This window comes from Phocoena sinus, chromosome 20, assembly GCF_008692025.1.
Source record: "Phocoena sinus isolate mPhoSin1 chromosome 20, mPhoSin1.pri, whole genome shotgun sequence".
Classification (NCBI taxonomy): Eukaryota; Metazoa; Chordata; class Mammalia; order Artiodactyla; family Phocoenidae; genus Phocoena; species Phocoena sinus.
In genome coordinates this window covers 32,292,506-32,308,288 of record NC_045782.1, presented here as the reverse complement: position 1 = coordinate 32,308,288, position 15,783 = coordinate 32,292,506, and the positions used below count along the sequence as shown (strand labels likewise).

Sequence of the window (15,783 nt, the reverse complement as noted above, 5' to 3'; positions counted from 1 at the left end):
CTCATTTTCCTTTATATTCTGTGAAGAGATATTGCAAATGGTTTCATTCGATTCTATTGGTGAAAAAGTTGAGACATAGTGGTCTTCAAGTTCATATCAAGCCAAGATTTGGGGCCGCCTTTAGCTAATGCCTTTGCTGCCTTATTTTTTTAAAGTTAGGTGTCTTTATTTAATCTCCATTGTGGGTGTTGGGCAGTGGTTTCATTTTGCTTATTCATACTAGCAGAAAATGTCCTGTGGGCCATATCTGTCTTTCAGGTATCCTACCAAGTACTATAACTTCTCTCCATCTCTGTATTAGCCAGCCTCCTAATTTCCTTGCCTTGTGTTCTTGGGTTACAGATCCCCAGGGATGAACCAATTCACATTCTGAATGTGGCTATCAAAACTGACTGTGATATCGAGGATGACAGGCTAGCAGCTATGTTCCGAGAGTTTACCCAGCAAAATGTAAGTCCTCAGTTGGATGGAAACTGGTGATGGCCACTTTCCTTCTCGCTGTGTGTCATATCCATCCTTTTATCAGTTGCTACATATAAGGCCTATCACTGATAACGGCTATGTCTTTAACATAGTTCTGCTTGTAGGGGTAAAATTCCGAAGTGATTCAAAAGTATAAAATGCATATATTTTTTTATGTCAAGAAATTTGGACCTCAAATGTTTAAAATGTTTTAAGGAAGGGAAGTTGTATTCCTGAATCTTTTCCAGAGCTCCAGTCTGGAACTTCCAGTCACCTGCGGAATTCCTTTTGGTGACTTAACTCTGCATGTCTAGGCCCAAACTCCCTTCAGGCACCCTCTGAGCCCTTCCATCCCAGCCTTGAAAATATCAGTTATACTTCCATCCTCCTTGCAATTTTTTTTTTGCAGTACGTGGGCCTCTCACTGCTGTGGCCTCTCCCGTTGCGGAGCACAGGCTCCAGATGCGCAGGCTCAGCGGCCATGGCTCACGGGCCCAGCCGCTCCGCAGCATGTGGGATCTTCCCGGACCGGGGCACGAACCCGTGTCCCCTGAATCGGCAGGCGGACTCTCAACCACTGCGCCACCAGGGAAGCCCCTCCTTGCAATTTTATGTCACTTGGATATCTTGTGTTGACATCAAACTCCATATAGTTTAAATGTAAATTCCTATCATTTTCCTTCCTCTTCTGGTCCCCCCTCTCCCCTATCAAAAAGCTAAACAAAAACAAAAAAAAACCAAGTAACCAAACCCTTTGCCCCCAATCATGCAGAAATCATTGACTTCTTCCTTTTGTTTGCTGTTCCATTATTCTACCCCTCCTTTCCTACCCACCTTTCCTTCCTTCCTTTCTTCCCTCCCCCTTCTTTTCAGTTTTTAAATTTCCACTGCCATCTTTCTAGTTTATACCCTTCCTCACCTTATACCTGAGACACTGCAACAGGTTTACTTGTGATCCTCACCCTTCCCCTCCAGATAGTTTCCATTCTGCTCACTACCACAAAATTAAATGTCTAAAATGCCCCCTTACCAAGTTACTCTCCCACTCAACAGTGACTCTCTCTTGCCTTCAGGATACCTCCTTACCTTGATATTTGACATCAGCCTATTAATGAAGGCTAACAATCTAGCCTCTGCTATTCCATGAAAAGACCTAAGTCTTTATCTCATCTACCTTGTTTGCTTGATCTCTTCTACTGCCCCTTATCTGGAATGTTTTCCTCTTTCATTCTTTCTTCCCTCCCTCCTTCCCTTCTCTCCGCCCTCCCTTCTTTCTAAATCCTGCTTGTTTTAAGAACTGTCTCAAAATTTCCCTCTTTTATGAGGACTTCTCTGCGTAGCCCTAACTAAAATGTATTCTTCTCCCTTGAATTTCTAATTGGTCAGCATAAATTGATTAACAATAATAATTCTTTTTATTTTTAAAGACTGTATAAATTTTTTTATTTGCACCTTACCACAGTCCCACGGGGTTAGATTAGTCAGGAATTATTTCAATTGTACATCTGGGAAAAAGCTCAAGCTCGAGAGATTAAGGCCCTTTAATCACCAGCTGGTAGATGATAGAGCAAAAACTAGAATTTAAGGCTTTGATGCCAGCTCTACGGGGCACAGATCTTCCTCAACTGCCCTTAATGACAAGACCTATATGTGTTCTTTGAATGGAAAGCACCTAGTCTGTAGTGCTTGTCATAAAGAAAGAACTCAATAGATTTTTTTTTTTTAGATGTTGGGGGTAGGAGTTTATTAATTAATTAATTTATTTTTGCTGTGTTGGGTCTCCGTTTCTGTGCGAGGGCTTTCTCTAGTTGTGGCAAGCAGGGGCCACTCTTCATTGCGGTGCGCGGGCCTCTCACTATCGCGGCCTTTCTTTTTGCGGAGCACAGGCTCCAGACGCGCAGGCTCAGTAGTTGTGGCTCACGGGCCCAGTTGCTCTGCAGCATGTGGGATCCTCCCAGACCAGGGCTCGAACCCGTGTCCCCTGCATTAGCAGGCAGATTCTCAACCACTGTGCCACCAGGGAAGCCCCTCAATAGATTTAAAAAAATTTAATTCAGCAGTATAAACAATTAGTGCCATAGACATTCACATCATATAACGCTAATGGTTGATACCCAGAAAAAGATGGTAATTTTATGCTTAATGTGTGTCATAGCATTTTCTCCATGATGCTGTCACAGCACATGAACTGACTGTGGGATTGTGGTGAGGAAAGGTCCTTCCAGAGAAGTAAAAGTAGGAGTCATGCCTCGGAATTTTTCTTTAGAAGAGAAATCTAACTTCCTTCTTGCCCTTGACTCATGCATGACCACATAAAATTAACCTGAGACCAGTGACCAAGGTGACCTTACTTGGAAGAGTCCTAATGTTGTGCATGGCTACTAATGCTGTTGCTTGATGGAATAATCTATGAGAGTTCCTTCCCAGGTTTTGAGGCACTAATTGATTGTTTTGACCTCAACTTTAGGCTTTTTATTACCCTCAGTTCTAAGTGACATATATCATCACACCTTGATTTAAAGAGGCAGTTTCTTCATTTTCACTATGTATATTTGTAACATTAATTGATGATAAGAAATTACCTTTTTCCTTTACTGAACTTGTAAACTGAGGCATAGAGAAACCCAGAGTCTGCCTGTGGCTGTTCAGTAGGGAAAGGGTAGACGGTGCCAACATTCCAAACTTGAAGAAGCTATTTAGTGCATCACGTGCCGTGCTTACCCAGGCATATTAGGCATTTTCACCTACTTGTTGTGAAAAAAATATAAAACAGAAAAGGAAGCAAAAGCAATTTTTAAAAAAGCTGAAGTGATAACTAGTTTTGTTTTTCACTTCATGATCATGCTCCTAGCAGTTTAGAAAAAGTTGTTTTTTTTTTAAGCACACATTAAACTATCAAATAGGTTGATCCAAATTGTCCAAATAATCTTCTAGTCCCAGCATGTCTTTTTTTCTCTCATAGAAATTAGGGTCATATATTTGTAAATGACTTGTGGAGGAGATTGAAGCAGCCAGTGTAAATGGAGTTTCTCCAGGTGCTGACGCCTAATCGCTGGGTAATAGCTGTGGACTTGCTGTGAGACCCGCATTATTACAATGTAATCAGAATCCTGTTGCTCTGCTGTTATTGTCAGCCACTTGTGGAATTTTTAAAGCAATAACAATTTTGATTTTAAATTATGGCATTATTAAAGTTATTTTCTTCCCTGGCCAGAACATAGCTATTGATGCTTGTCTCTGAAGGACTTGGCTGTAGTGGAATTCTTTGTTGGTGTCAGAAGAAATGTTTCTGTTTCTTGGCACACTGAGAGTCAGAGAAACACCAACCGCCCCACCCCACCTCTTTCTTCCTCCCTCCCTCTCCCTTCCCTCCCTCCCTCCCTCCCTCCCTCCCTCCCTCCCTTCCTTCCTTCCTCCCTCCCTTCCTCCCTTCCTCCCATCCTCCTTTCCTCCCTTTCTTTTCTTATACTACAAATACTTGGTTATTTACCCTAATGGGTATGATACCAATCTTTTTTTTTTTAATTAATTAATTTATTTTTGGCTGCACTGGGTCTTTGTTGCTGCACGCAGGCTTTCTCTAGTTGTGGTGAGCAGGGGCTACTCTTTGTTGCGGTGCGCCGGCTTCTCATTGCAGTGGCTTCTCTTGTTGCGGAGCACAGGCTCCAGGCACACAGGCTTCAGTAGTTGTGGCACATGGGCTCAGTAGTTGTGGTTCGCGGGCTCTAGAGCACAGGCTCGGTAGTTGTGGCGCATGGGCTTAGTTGCTCTGCAGCATGTGGGATTTTCTCGGACCAGGGATCGAACCCGTGTCCCCTGCATTGGCAGGCGGATTCTCAACCACTGTGCCACCAGGGAAGTCCCCCAATCATTTTTAAATGTAGTTAAACCAAAATTTATTTATATATGACCTGGGAATTTATTATTAGGAAATTAATTTTTTCCAGTTATCTTTTGCTTATCCTGTTAATTTTGTTACTAAGCAACGCCATAGTAAAAAAGGAAAAATAAGAGGAAATGGTCCAGGGATGTGCTTGTTTATGAGGGATAGCCAATTTGGATTTAAAAACTATATAATATCAAGAAAGTTAAGAATTGGCTTATGGATATATCTCTCGGTTAAAGAATGTGATAAAATTAAAGTCCGGGTGTAGGTTGTGAAAGTCCACATATTTTTTCTATTTGTGTTATTCATGTATGTTTTCAGGTCATTCAGTGGGTGGGATTGCTTTTCTACTTGCTGCCATGTAGCCCCTCTTTATTAGGGACCTTTAAGAGCATGTCTTTTACTTAGCTCATTAATCTGTTTCTTTGTCTCTGCCTTTTGAGATGAGAGAGCAGTACAGGATAGAGGAAGGCTTAGAGCCAAAGGCCCAAGACTCACGTAAGGGGCTGTCTTGAAACTGCTGGTCTCTTCTAATATATTGCTTGCCTGTACCAAGCGGAAGTATGAATAATCACTAAATTTAAAAGCCTGTTAGACATTGTTTTTAACAACTTTTAAAGAGAATCTTTTTTAAAATACCTTCATATAAAGTAGGGAGGAAATGTTTTAGAGCTGAAAAGGTTAGGATTTGTTAGGTCGAATTCTGGGAATGCTGTATCAGATGGTAGGTGATGTCTATAGTCTAAATAACAGTTTAGTACTTGAATTTTCCGTTTTATGGAAATTCTTCTTTTCCCTCTACCTGATTTCGTTTAGCTTCTATATCAGTATTGATCTTCACATTTAAATACAAGCCCACCAGTGTAATTTCTATAAGCAGAAATTGTGTTAAGATCTACCTTGATATGTATCAGTCCTTAGAGAATTTAGGTGGCCTCATGTGACCTTTTCTCCTCCAGAGTTCTCTTTCAGTTTTGTCCAGGTCAATATTTAAAACCTATTCTGTAAGTCTTATTCCCAGGAGCCAGGTTGAGATTTGTTTACTTGCAAATTTGAAGATACTGAGTCAAGACATAGATATCCAAAACAGTGCTTAGTGCGATCACAGCCTTCTGAGGACTGAATGGGCTAAAATTTAGGATGAATGGAGATCTCATCTAGCTTCTGTTTTTGCATGTTTGTTTGTAGAAAGCTACCCTGGTTGAGCATGGGATCCGGCGCCTTACTTTCCTGGTTGCACAAAAGGTACTGGCATGTGAATTATGCATCTCTTTAATATTTCTTATGCTGCTGCTAGAACTTTAAAAGTGAAAAATGGAATTATAGTCATATGCTTACTTGTAGAATTTATGCAAAGAAATAACTGTTTTGGTATAAATTTAATCAAGAAAAAGCATTAAAGTCATCACCTTTTACTCAACTGGTTTTTAATTTTACTACTAATTGCCCTCTTCTTCTGTTTTTCCTTCCTTTCTGTCTTTTATTTGAAAGGATTTCAGAAAACAGGTCAACTATGAGGTGGATCAGAGATTTCATGTAAGTAAGAGCAACAGTGGTGAAAGATTACTTACTGTTTTATCTGTTACCTGCTGATTATTTAGAAGGGCTGGTCTGATGTTTGGTCCCTCTTCTTTGAAAAAGTATTATAATGAATATTCAGTTCTTCTATAGCGTATTCAAACTAAAGGGTTTTTTTTCTCCTCCTTTTCTACCCTATAATGAATTCTCAGTATATGTCTGAGAAATAGTTAAGAATGAGCACATGCATTTATCCAGATGAATAAGGTAGAAGCAGGAGCTAACTACTAATTTCTTCTGTGCACACAGCGAATCAGTAATCCAGGACTGCCAATCGTACTTGGGGTCTTGGCTTCTAGCAAAGATGGATTCAAGTTCTGTTATTGAGAACTGTCAGTTTTGAAGAACAATCACTTATTCTTAACAGAACCCAAGTTGGTGTTTTCATCTTACATTAATTCTAGGAGGAGGAAATAAATAAAAATTAAGTTGCTTTTTCTCCCATTTAACTGAATTAACTACTAATATTTATGAGTTTAAAATTTTTATTGAAAAATTTTAATAAAGAGAGCTAAGTTAATAGCCTGACATCTGAACTGTGGTGTATATGTGTATGATCATACGCAATATGATTATAGCAGTGAGGTCAAAAATCCAGTTTGCAGTCAAGATGTCATTCTCCAAAATGGCTGATCGGAGTCACAATATCTCTTTAAAAATTGATCCTAACGTGGTGAAGTAAGATTCCAAAGGATATTAAGAAGTCTTAATATTTCTGATGAGAATTTTATTTTGTTTTTAGCAATTAAGATGATTAAGTTAGTTTTCAAGCCCTGCTCAATGGCAATAATGAAGATAACATTTGGGATGCTGGAAGGGACTTCCTAAGCTCAAGGACCTGTGTGTGATTGCTTTTATTGCCCTTTTGTTTATTAGGTCTCTAGCACTTGACATTTTGTTTTCCTTCTCACGGTTCACCTTGTTGGTCTAGTCTATAGAGAAACAAGAGAGCCTAGCCTGCAGGATAAAGAGCTAGGATTTTCTAAAACGCTTTAGGAAATGTTGTGGACTCCACAATGCCCCTGTGTTATTGATGTCAGGAAATCAAGCAGAGTGCAGATATATATCAATCAATAACTGTAGATAGGAAACTGGAGGCAGTGGAGAAGTATGAGGAGCTTAAAGAGAACCCTGGGGCTTTAGGAAAAAAAATAAGGAGCTTAGAGAATAAAATTGATACTTGGGGATAGAGTATGAGAGCCCATGAATAAAAACTATAGCTGGTAGATGCTGATCAGAACTCAGGTAGATATGCTGGATCTGGGAAGAGTATTGGGCTAGGTTCTTTAGCGTTAATGTGATTTTTTTTTTTTCTTTTGTAACTGACTTTGGAATAATGCATTATTCTGGGGAATAATACTGAATTTGTAAAATTGTTTTCCTTTTTCCTAATGGTTCAGACACAGTCTTTGTTTCTATAGCACATGAACTGGTTTTTTATAATAAGCATTCTATGATAAATTAAAACTCTCCACTAAAATTTTTTTAAAGCCAAAGCACTTAATTCTCACGGACATTGTTTTTTTTTGTTTTTTGTTTTTGATACTTTCTATCTTTGAATCTATATCCTGTCCTAGAATACATCTATAGATTTAAAACATTTTTTCTCCCTGCTCTCTTAATATTTCTGGATTTAGGTTGAATAGGGACATGTCTAAGCAAAATCTGCTAGGAAATGAGCCCAGCAGGGGGTCTTTCTGGGACTCATCGTACAGTTTCTATTTGTAGTGGCATCAGATGGGAAATCAGTTAAATTATCAAGTGACTTGATTTGTCATAAGTGTAGGAAAGGTTGTTTTAGGACGTAGAGAACATTAAGGTTTTAGGTATGGACTGGATTTGCTCTGAAGAATTGGATGGCTGAGGAGTTGGGGTGTTTTTATGTTAGGCCCCTGAGAAATGATTAGCGGTTACACATGGGGCAAGGGCAACTATTACTGAACTCTGGCCAGGATCTTCAATATCCAGGAATCCTTGGCAGGAGTTGTACAAATCTGGGGCTCACTGTCATGGTGCTGCTCTGAGTTCCTCTGCTGGTGGTAGCTTGAAGGACGCTTAGTCTCTGTCACGTCATCTTGTGTGCTTCGCCCATAGTTAGTATAGTGTGAAAAAGTGGAAGCTTTCTGGAAGTGTTAGAGATGAATCCCTTGACCTCTCTGGCTTCTTGGTAATCCACTGTGATGTATGCAGCCTCCCCTGTTCTACACTGCGAAATCCCTATATTATTGAATAGAAGAGGGAATGTGCGCAGGAAGGGGCAAGGAGAGGAGGAAGGTTACCAAGTTTGGTTCAAGAACAACATTGGCTGGTGTGGAAGGAGGCAGCCGTGCTGTTACATAATCATCGTCTCTCAGACTGCTTCAGAACCAGAACAAGGCAAAAGAGGGCCAGACCGCATTGGGGTTCCTAGAGAGTGTGTTTATTGTTAGGTGTTTGTTCACATGCCAGCAAAGGCTGGAATTATTTCCAAAACTTAGTCGTTTAATCACCACAGTCCCCAAAGAGCTGTTCAGCTGAATGTCTGCTGCTGCCTAAGTCTCTTGGTTCTACGTGGAGACTGTTCTGAGCGGGCAGTAGTCACCAGCATTAAGGAGGCTTGGTGTTGAGTCTGTTTCCATAACCATCTAATTAAATCAAGTACCCATAATGGGACTTGCATAATTGCTTAACATTGATTATTTAAACAGAAAGTTTGAGGAAAAACAAGTCTAGCCTTGTAAATATCTTCTTCATATTAAAAAAAAAAAATTGTAGCCTCGAAAGCAAAAGAACAGGCTCTTTGAATTTCTGCAGCTATATAAGCTGCAGTTCTCTAGTTTTATGAGTATTGTCTTTATCCATTTCACTCACATTTCACATCTAGAATTCCAAAAAGTGCAGCAGAAGGTGTTTAATTGGAATATAAGTATTACTTTATGAAGCTTTCCATATTTTTTCCAGCAAAGTTTTGTTAAGGATACTAAAATGCATATTTCTCGGATTTCTTACCCTTTGCCACCTAAACAAAGCATTAGGTCTAAACCACGTGATGAGATTCCAAATCACTTCTTCATCTGTGAGTTTCCTTTTGTTTCTTGTTTGTAAGATTTCATGAAATTTTTAAAAATTCTGCTGTAAATCACCTAGGAGATAATTGCAGTTTTACTGATTTTATGTGAGTGACTCCCACTTTAAATGTTTTGGATCGTTTGCGCCTGAAGGAAGAGCCCGCTATTGAAAACAGTTATCATGGTTAGTAGTTCATTTCTTTAAAAATAATTGATATGTCAATTATATCTCAATAAAGCTGGGGAAAAAATGGTAGTTCTGTTTGCTAGTGGATCAACTATTTGTTTTTCAGAAGGTTTGGTTTGAGATTTTGTTTTAATTACAGTCTATATAATTAGTTCTCAGTGTGTTGAGGTAAAAGAGAATTGCACCAGCAAGCTTCCAATTTCTTCATCTCATTAGGTTTTTAACACGATTATTAGTATCATAATCAGCTATGATGTTTTCTGTTGCAGGTTTTCACATTCTCTGATTTGCAGGGTGTCTTGATTGGCTAATTTAGGCAAATTATTTTGATTGTCCTGATGATGGTTGGCTGATTAGAACACAGCAGGGGTATAATTTCTTCCTGAGAAATGTTGCATTCTTTGTTTTTTGTACCAGCACACTAAGAGCGGTTTTATTTGTGTACACTTCAATTATGATATTTGCCTATAACCACTAGTAGAATGCCTGGAAACGCAATTACATTACTGATGGAATAAGCATGAATGCTGTTAGTGGAAAAAATTGGCCACGTGAGGATGTGGTAGGATGAAGGACATTATTAAAACTACAGAATCAGACTTTTGGATTTCTTCTTTTCTGTGTTTCTGTATTTCTGTGATTTTTGAATGCCAAATAAAAGCGACTTTCTATAAAGGTCCTCAGACTTTCCTATCTCTTGAAGAATTGTTCATTAATCCTGGTTTCCCGTTGCATGGAAGTTCTTGCCATCTTCTGTTCTGAATGCTTCATGCTAAATTGAGGACTTTTACTGTGGAGCTAAAATTTATTCAAAGTTTAAGAACATTTGTTCATGTCATCTCATAACACCTTTTTTCTTTTTGGCTGTGTTGTGTCTTCACTGCTGCGCGGGGCTTTCTCTAGTTGCGGTGAGCAGGGGCTTCTCTTGTTGCGGAGCACGGTCTCTAGGCGCGCGGGCTTCAGTAGTTGCGGCACGTGGGCTCAGTAGTTCTGGCGCACGGGCTTAGTTGCTCCGCGGCACGTGGGATCTTACCAGACCAGGAGTCGAACCTGTGTCCCCTGCATTGGCAGGCGGATTCTTAACCACTGCGCCACCAGGGAAGTCCTCATAACACCTTTTCTTAGCTAACCTTAATGAAAGTGATTTTTCTGATTGGTAGTCTTTGCCCACCTCTGCCAAGAATTCGTCAGTCTTTTTCATTATTTGTAGTAAAGATATTTATTTCCATTCACTTGTTTGCTTTTTGTGCCTTTCAGTTACTACACATTTTCTTAATTGCATTAGTAGTAAATAAAATGTTTCTTGCTTACTTTTGTTATGTTTTTGAAGGAAAATCATTTTGTTCCTACCACTATACACACTTGAGTAAATGGTATACTAAATAACTATTTTAGTTAACTAATTAAAGTTATGGAGGAATAGAGGAGTGTGTGCTTGAAAGATTGTATCATTACTTTTCTTGACTTTTCTTTCAGAAAATTTCATGGAAGGACTTTGTTACCCTTCCTTTTTTGACTTGTGTTACTTTTTAGCTAATGCTCTGAAAGCCATACCTCTTGAGAATAAAACCAAAACAGAGACTATATAAAGCCCTGAGCATGAAATCTACTGACAGTTCAGCTCAACATCTTCCTGCTTAACCTTGAAGTCATCCCCATGCTCTTCATTATCATTCAGGGGGAATTAGAGAATTATTTAGGACAGAACACCATCAGTACAAGATCAGTGCTGTGTAAATCCACTTTCAAAGGGCTTTTAAAGACCCAAGCCTGGACAAGTGGTTTCCCAGCCTTGCTAAACAAGCTCCTAGAAGCCTATTAAATGCCATTTTACAGTTAAAATGCCAAGGAAAATGTAAAAAGATTTATTAACTGTGCAAGGTTTAGTTAAGGTGAAGCCTAAGACCTGTGGAAAGTATTCAAGTTCTCCATCAACTCAAGAGCCACAAGTTTTGCTTTGTTTTTTGCTTTTTTTCTTTAAAGTTTTAATTTCTGGGGTTTTTGTTTTTTGTCTCATGAAAGAGAAGTCCTCTAAATAAGGAATTTGGATTAAAATAAGAATAGAGAGACTTCCCTGACGGTCCAGTAGTGAGGACTCTGCACTTCCACTGCAGGAGGCTCGGGTTCCGTCCCTGGTCAGGGAACTAATGTCCTGCAAGCTGTGTGGCACGGGTGGGGGTGGGGGGGAGTGGGGGAGGAGACAGGGAGGGGAAGAAGAGATAGGTGACACCCTACACTTAAGAGGTAGAGATGAAAGGGCACAGGCTCTGGCATTAGACAGACCCAAGTTCACCTTTGGGGGTCACAATACTTTCCTAAGAGGTTGTTGAGAGCACTCGGCGGTCAACACATGAGAGCGCCTGCCACCTACAAGGCTTTCAGCTCATGTTTCCTTCATGGTTCCTGAAGTTCATTGAGGGGTATGTAGGCAGCTAGTCCTGGTCTCTCTGCCTCGTACCAATAAGTGTTTGATTACATTGCACTCATAATGAAGAAGATTCCTTAGTAAAACCTCCTATAGAGGCAAATAGTAATGACTTGATTCCAGCACTGCCAGTAGAGCTTCCCATCTGAGAAACAGGGGTATTTGGTGTTAATAAGTTAAATTTCAGAAACTAATGGACTCTGCTAATTGAATTCATCTTTGTTAATTAATAAGGTTCTGGTAAATTGGTTGCTTTCTTGTGTAATGCCCTGCAAAAGAGCAGTAAGACCTAATGATTACACGTTCACTAGTTCCACCCCATTCTTTCCTATACATATAGTGGTATGAACCAAAGTAACATCTTGCACTTTTCTTTGTCTTGAAATGTCATTGTTTAAACCTTTGAAATTGTTGACTTAAGAGTGAATGAGGAAAAAAAACATGGATTGGGGATTCTATGCTGTCTGGCTAGTTTACATTTTAAGAGTTTCTTAAGGAGAAACTTGGGAAATCAGTCCAGTAAGTACTATTGCAGTGCTGCAGAATTCAGGTGTATTGGTCTTATTTGCCAGGTTCTGCCAAGAGCAACACCCAAGAAGACTTTTTCCACTTGGGAGATGAAAAAATACATATTTTTTCTTTCCCTAGAAGAGGGTAGCTATTAAAGTTAGGTTAATATATGTGGTGGTTCTCAAATTTGTAAGTGGGGTCAAAGTGATGGTTACCCAGAGGATCATGCATATTCCCCAGGCTAAGCCCAGGTAAGGAACATGTTTTCTAGGCACTTGTCTTCTAGATGCTTGACAGTTTCTGTACTATGTATTTGTCCCCAAAGAGCCATATATATGAAGGACTGACACATTTCCCCCACTTCTTTAACACAGAGAGAATTCCCTAAGTTTTTCACATTCCGAGCAAGGGATAAGGTAAGAACTGATTTTTTTCCTCTTTTTTTTTTAAATCTTTGTTTTTTCCTTAAAAGCCCAAGAGTAGCTTATCTTTGCCGTATTTCTTGCCATTCTCCTTCCTCTAATTGAACGTATGCTTCCCTTTGCCTTATATGTGTCTTAGAACTAATAAAGGCTCCCTTCTGAAAGAGTTTGGTTTAGGAAACAATCAAATGTATTGACCTACCCAAAGAAAGTGATAACTTTCAAAATCATCTCTATGCCTTAGGATAATCCTAATGATGTAATAGTAGGATTATTCTTGTCACCCACGGACAGTTCGTTTATCCTCAGGTCTTATTTATGAGCATTTGTTTTTCAGTTTTAAAATATAAAATTTCAGACCATGTTGGTTTCTTCCTACTACCAGCTTATGTTTTTGGCTCTCTCTCTCCATTCACTCAATGGACATATACCCTTTACATGTCTAGTTTCAACAAAACATACAGTAAATGTCAGTACAACTTTTAAAAAAGGTAGGTAAATAATTATGTATGGATATAGGATGTCCAGAGCCAAATATCTCTATTTTTAAAAGTTGTATGTTTGTTTTCCAAGTATTTACTATGTCCTTTTTACTCTGCCAGAAATGATAAGAGTATAAGACCTGCCCGTAAGCGTTTTAGACTAGTTGGGTAAAACTGAAATATTGGTATGTGAAATAGATATTAATGTGAAGCAGTCTGGTTTACTGTTTTAAAAAAATGAATTATGAAGGCTTTAAATGCTACAGGAAATCTGAGGGAATTGGTGTTTTTTGTTTGTTTTTAATGGAGAGCATCACCACTTGTAAAAGCGTCAACGATGAAAGCTTGCAAAGTAAACAAGGACTTTAGTGCCTAATCTTACGTAAGCTCTAGCATTTTCCTTGTATGTAGCTCCTTTTTTTTTTTTTTTTTGCGGTACACGGGCCTCTCACTGTTGTGGCTTCTCCCGTTGCGGAGCGCAGGCTCAGCGGCCATGGCTCACGGGCCCAGCTGCTCCGCGGCATGCGGGATCCTCCCAGACCAGGGCACGAACCCGTGTACCCTGCATCGGCAGGCGGACTCTCAACCACTGCGCCACCAGGAAAACCCCTATGTAGCTCCTTTTTTGACTCACTGGCACATCATGGCTTATGTTTATATTTTTAAGCATCTGTTTTACATACACTTTCATAATATAATTTTGTAACTGCCTTTTGTGAGCTGTTTTTTCTTGCGTTCAGTTTGAGGAAGATCGAATCTACCGTCACCTGGAGCCTGCCCTAGCTTTCCAGTTAGAGCTGAACCGGATGAGAAATTTTGACCTTACTGCCATCCCGTGTGCTAATCACAAGATGCACCTGTACCTTGGAGCAGCCAAGGTGGAAGTGGGCACAGAAGTGACAGACTACAGGTTCTTTGTCCGTGCAATCATCAGACATTCTGATCTGGTCACCAAGGTGGGTGCTGTACTTTAATGGGAAGTTATCCCTGAGGGAAGGGACAGAGAAACAGGCATGGGTCAAAATCAGGTTTTCCTCTCTTGAATCAAGGCTCTTGTTCCCTTTCGTCCTACTCTCCAATAAACAGCAGAAGTGTGAGAGTCATTTCTCTCACAGAAGTAAATATTCCATGTAATGAAGGGCTTTTTCCCCCTTTAATTTAAGTTGTCTTGGTAATGGAAGCATGATAGTACTTGCTTGAGAAAATGAAAAAGCATGCTAACAGAGAAATCACAGGGAAGGTTAGAGGATGATAGAGGATAAGGAGAAAAGTTAGAGGTGACCCCATCGTAAACCTGTCTAGAGGTGGGGTGCTTTCTGTACATAGCAAGGTGCTTGCTGGTGTGTTAGTTGTTACTGCATCCTATAGCTGTAACCTTTCTGCAGTTTTTCCTTTCTAAACTGCTCTGTTTGCCATATGTGAGATATAACCCTAGTGGGGTTACTGCTCTGGGGATGCCCAGCATCTCCACCTGTTGGAAGGAAAGGATACATAAGAGGCAGGAGGAAGGTCTGGCAGGTCTTTATCTGACCCTTGCCTGCCCCTGCTGCCTGGGATCATTGGGTTGACCCTAGGGAGAAAGGGAAGAACATCTGCAGCAGGTGCCTTATGACTTGTGACATGCTACTGCTTAAGTATGTATAACAGCTGTTTCTTTTTTTTTTTTAACATCTTTATTGGAGTATAATTGCTTTACAATGGTGTGTTAGTTTCTGCTTTATAACAAAGTGAACCAGTTATATGTATACATATGTCCCCATATCTCTTCCCTCTTGTGTCTCCCTCCCTCCCACCCTCCCTATCCCACCCCTCTAGGTGGTCACAAAGCACCGAGCTGATCTCCCTGTGCTATGCGGCTGCTTCCCACTAGCTATCTGTTTTTACGTTTGGTAGTATATATATGTCCATGCCACTGTCTCACTTTGTCCCAGCTTCCCCTTCCCCCTCCCCATATCCTCAAGTCCATTCTCTAGTAGGTCTGCATTTTTATTCCCATCTTGCCCCTAGGTTCTTCTGATCATTTTTTTTTGATTCCATATATCTGTGGTAGCATACGGTATTTATTTTTCTCTTTCTGACTTACTTCACTCTGTATGACACACTCTAGGTCCATCCACCTCACTGCAGATAACTCAGTTTCGTTGCTTTTTATGGCTGAGTAATATTCCGTTGTATATATATGCCACATCTTCTTCATCCATTCATCTGTTGATGGACACTTAGGTTGCTTCCATGTCCTGCCTATTGTAAGTAGAGCTGCAATGAACATTTTGGTACATGACTCTTTTTGAATTATGGTTTTCTCAGGGTATATGCCCAGTAGTGAGATTGCTGGGTCGTATGGTAGTTCTATTTTTAGTTTTTTAAGGAACCTCCACACTGTTCTCCATAGTGGCTGTATCAGGAGGGTTCCCTTTTCTCCACACCCTCTCCAGCATTTATTGTTTGTAGATTTTTTGATAATGGCCATTCTGAACGGTGTGAGATGATATCTCATTGTAATTTTGATTTGCATTTCTCTAATGATTAATGATGTTGAACATTCTTTCATGTGTTTAACAGCTGTTTCTTTATTGCCTCTTTTAAAACACATTAATGTTGGTGGTGATTTTCTTTCCTGCATAGGAAGCTTCCTTTGAATATCTACAAAATGAAGGGGAGCGGCTGCTCCTAGAAGCCATGGATGAGTTGGAGGTCGCTTTTAATAATACAAATGTCCGGACTGACTGCAACCACATCTTCCTCAACTTTGTGCCTACAGTCATCATGGACCCTTCAAAGGTA

The 15,783-nt window shown here is 39.9% G+C and overlaps 1 protein-coding gene across 5 annotated transcripts in view; it reads left to right on the top strand.

Moving 5' to 3' along the window:
* Positions 1 to 15,783, top strand: part of ACACA (acetyl-CoA carboxylase alpha) — a 234,806-nt gene that overhangs the window by 123,355 nt on the left and 95,668 nt on the right. For all 5 annotated transcript variants that reach the window (XM_032617795.1, XM_032617792.1, XM_032617791.1 and 2 more), the window contains 6 exons: positions 343 to 450; positions 5,537 to 5,593; positions 5,840 to 5,884; positions 12,470 to 12,511; positions 13,740 to 13,955; positions 15,625 to 15,780. In XM_032617795.1, the coding sequence (XP_032473686.1) occupies positions 343 to 450; positions 5,537 to 5,593; positions 5,840 to 5,884; positions 12,470 to 12,511; positions 13,740 to 13,955; positions 15,625 to 15,780 (624 nt within the window). The remainder of the gene's footprint in view (positions 1 to 342; positions 451 to 5,536; positions 5,594 to 5,839; positions 5,885 to 12,469; positions 12,512 to 13,739; positions 13,956 to 15,624; positions 15,781 to 15,783) is intronic.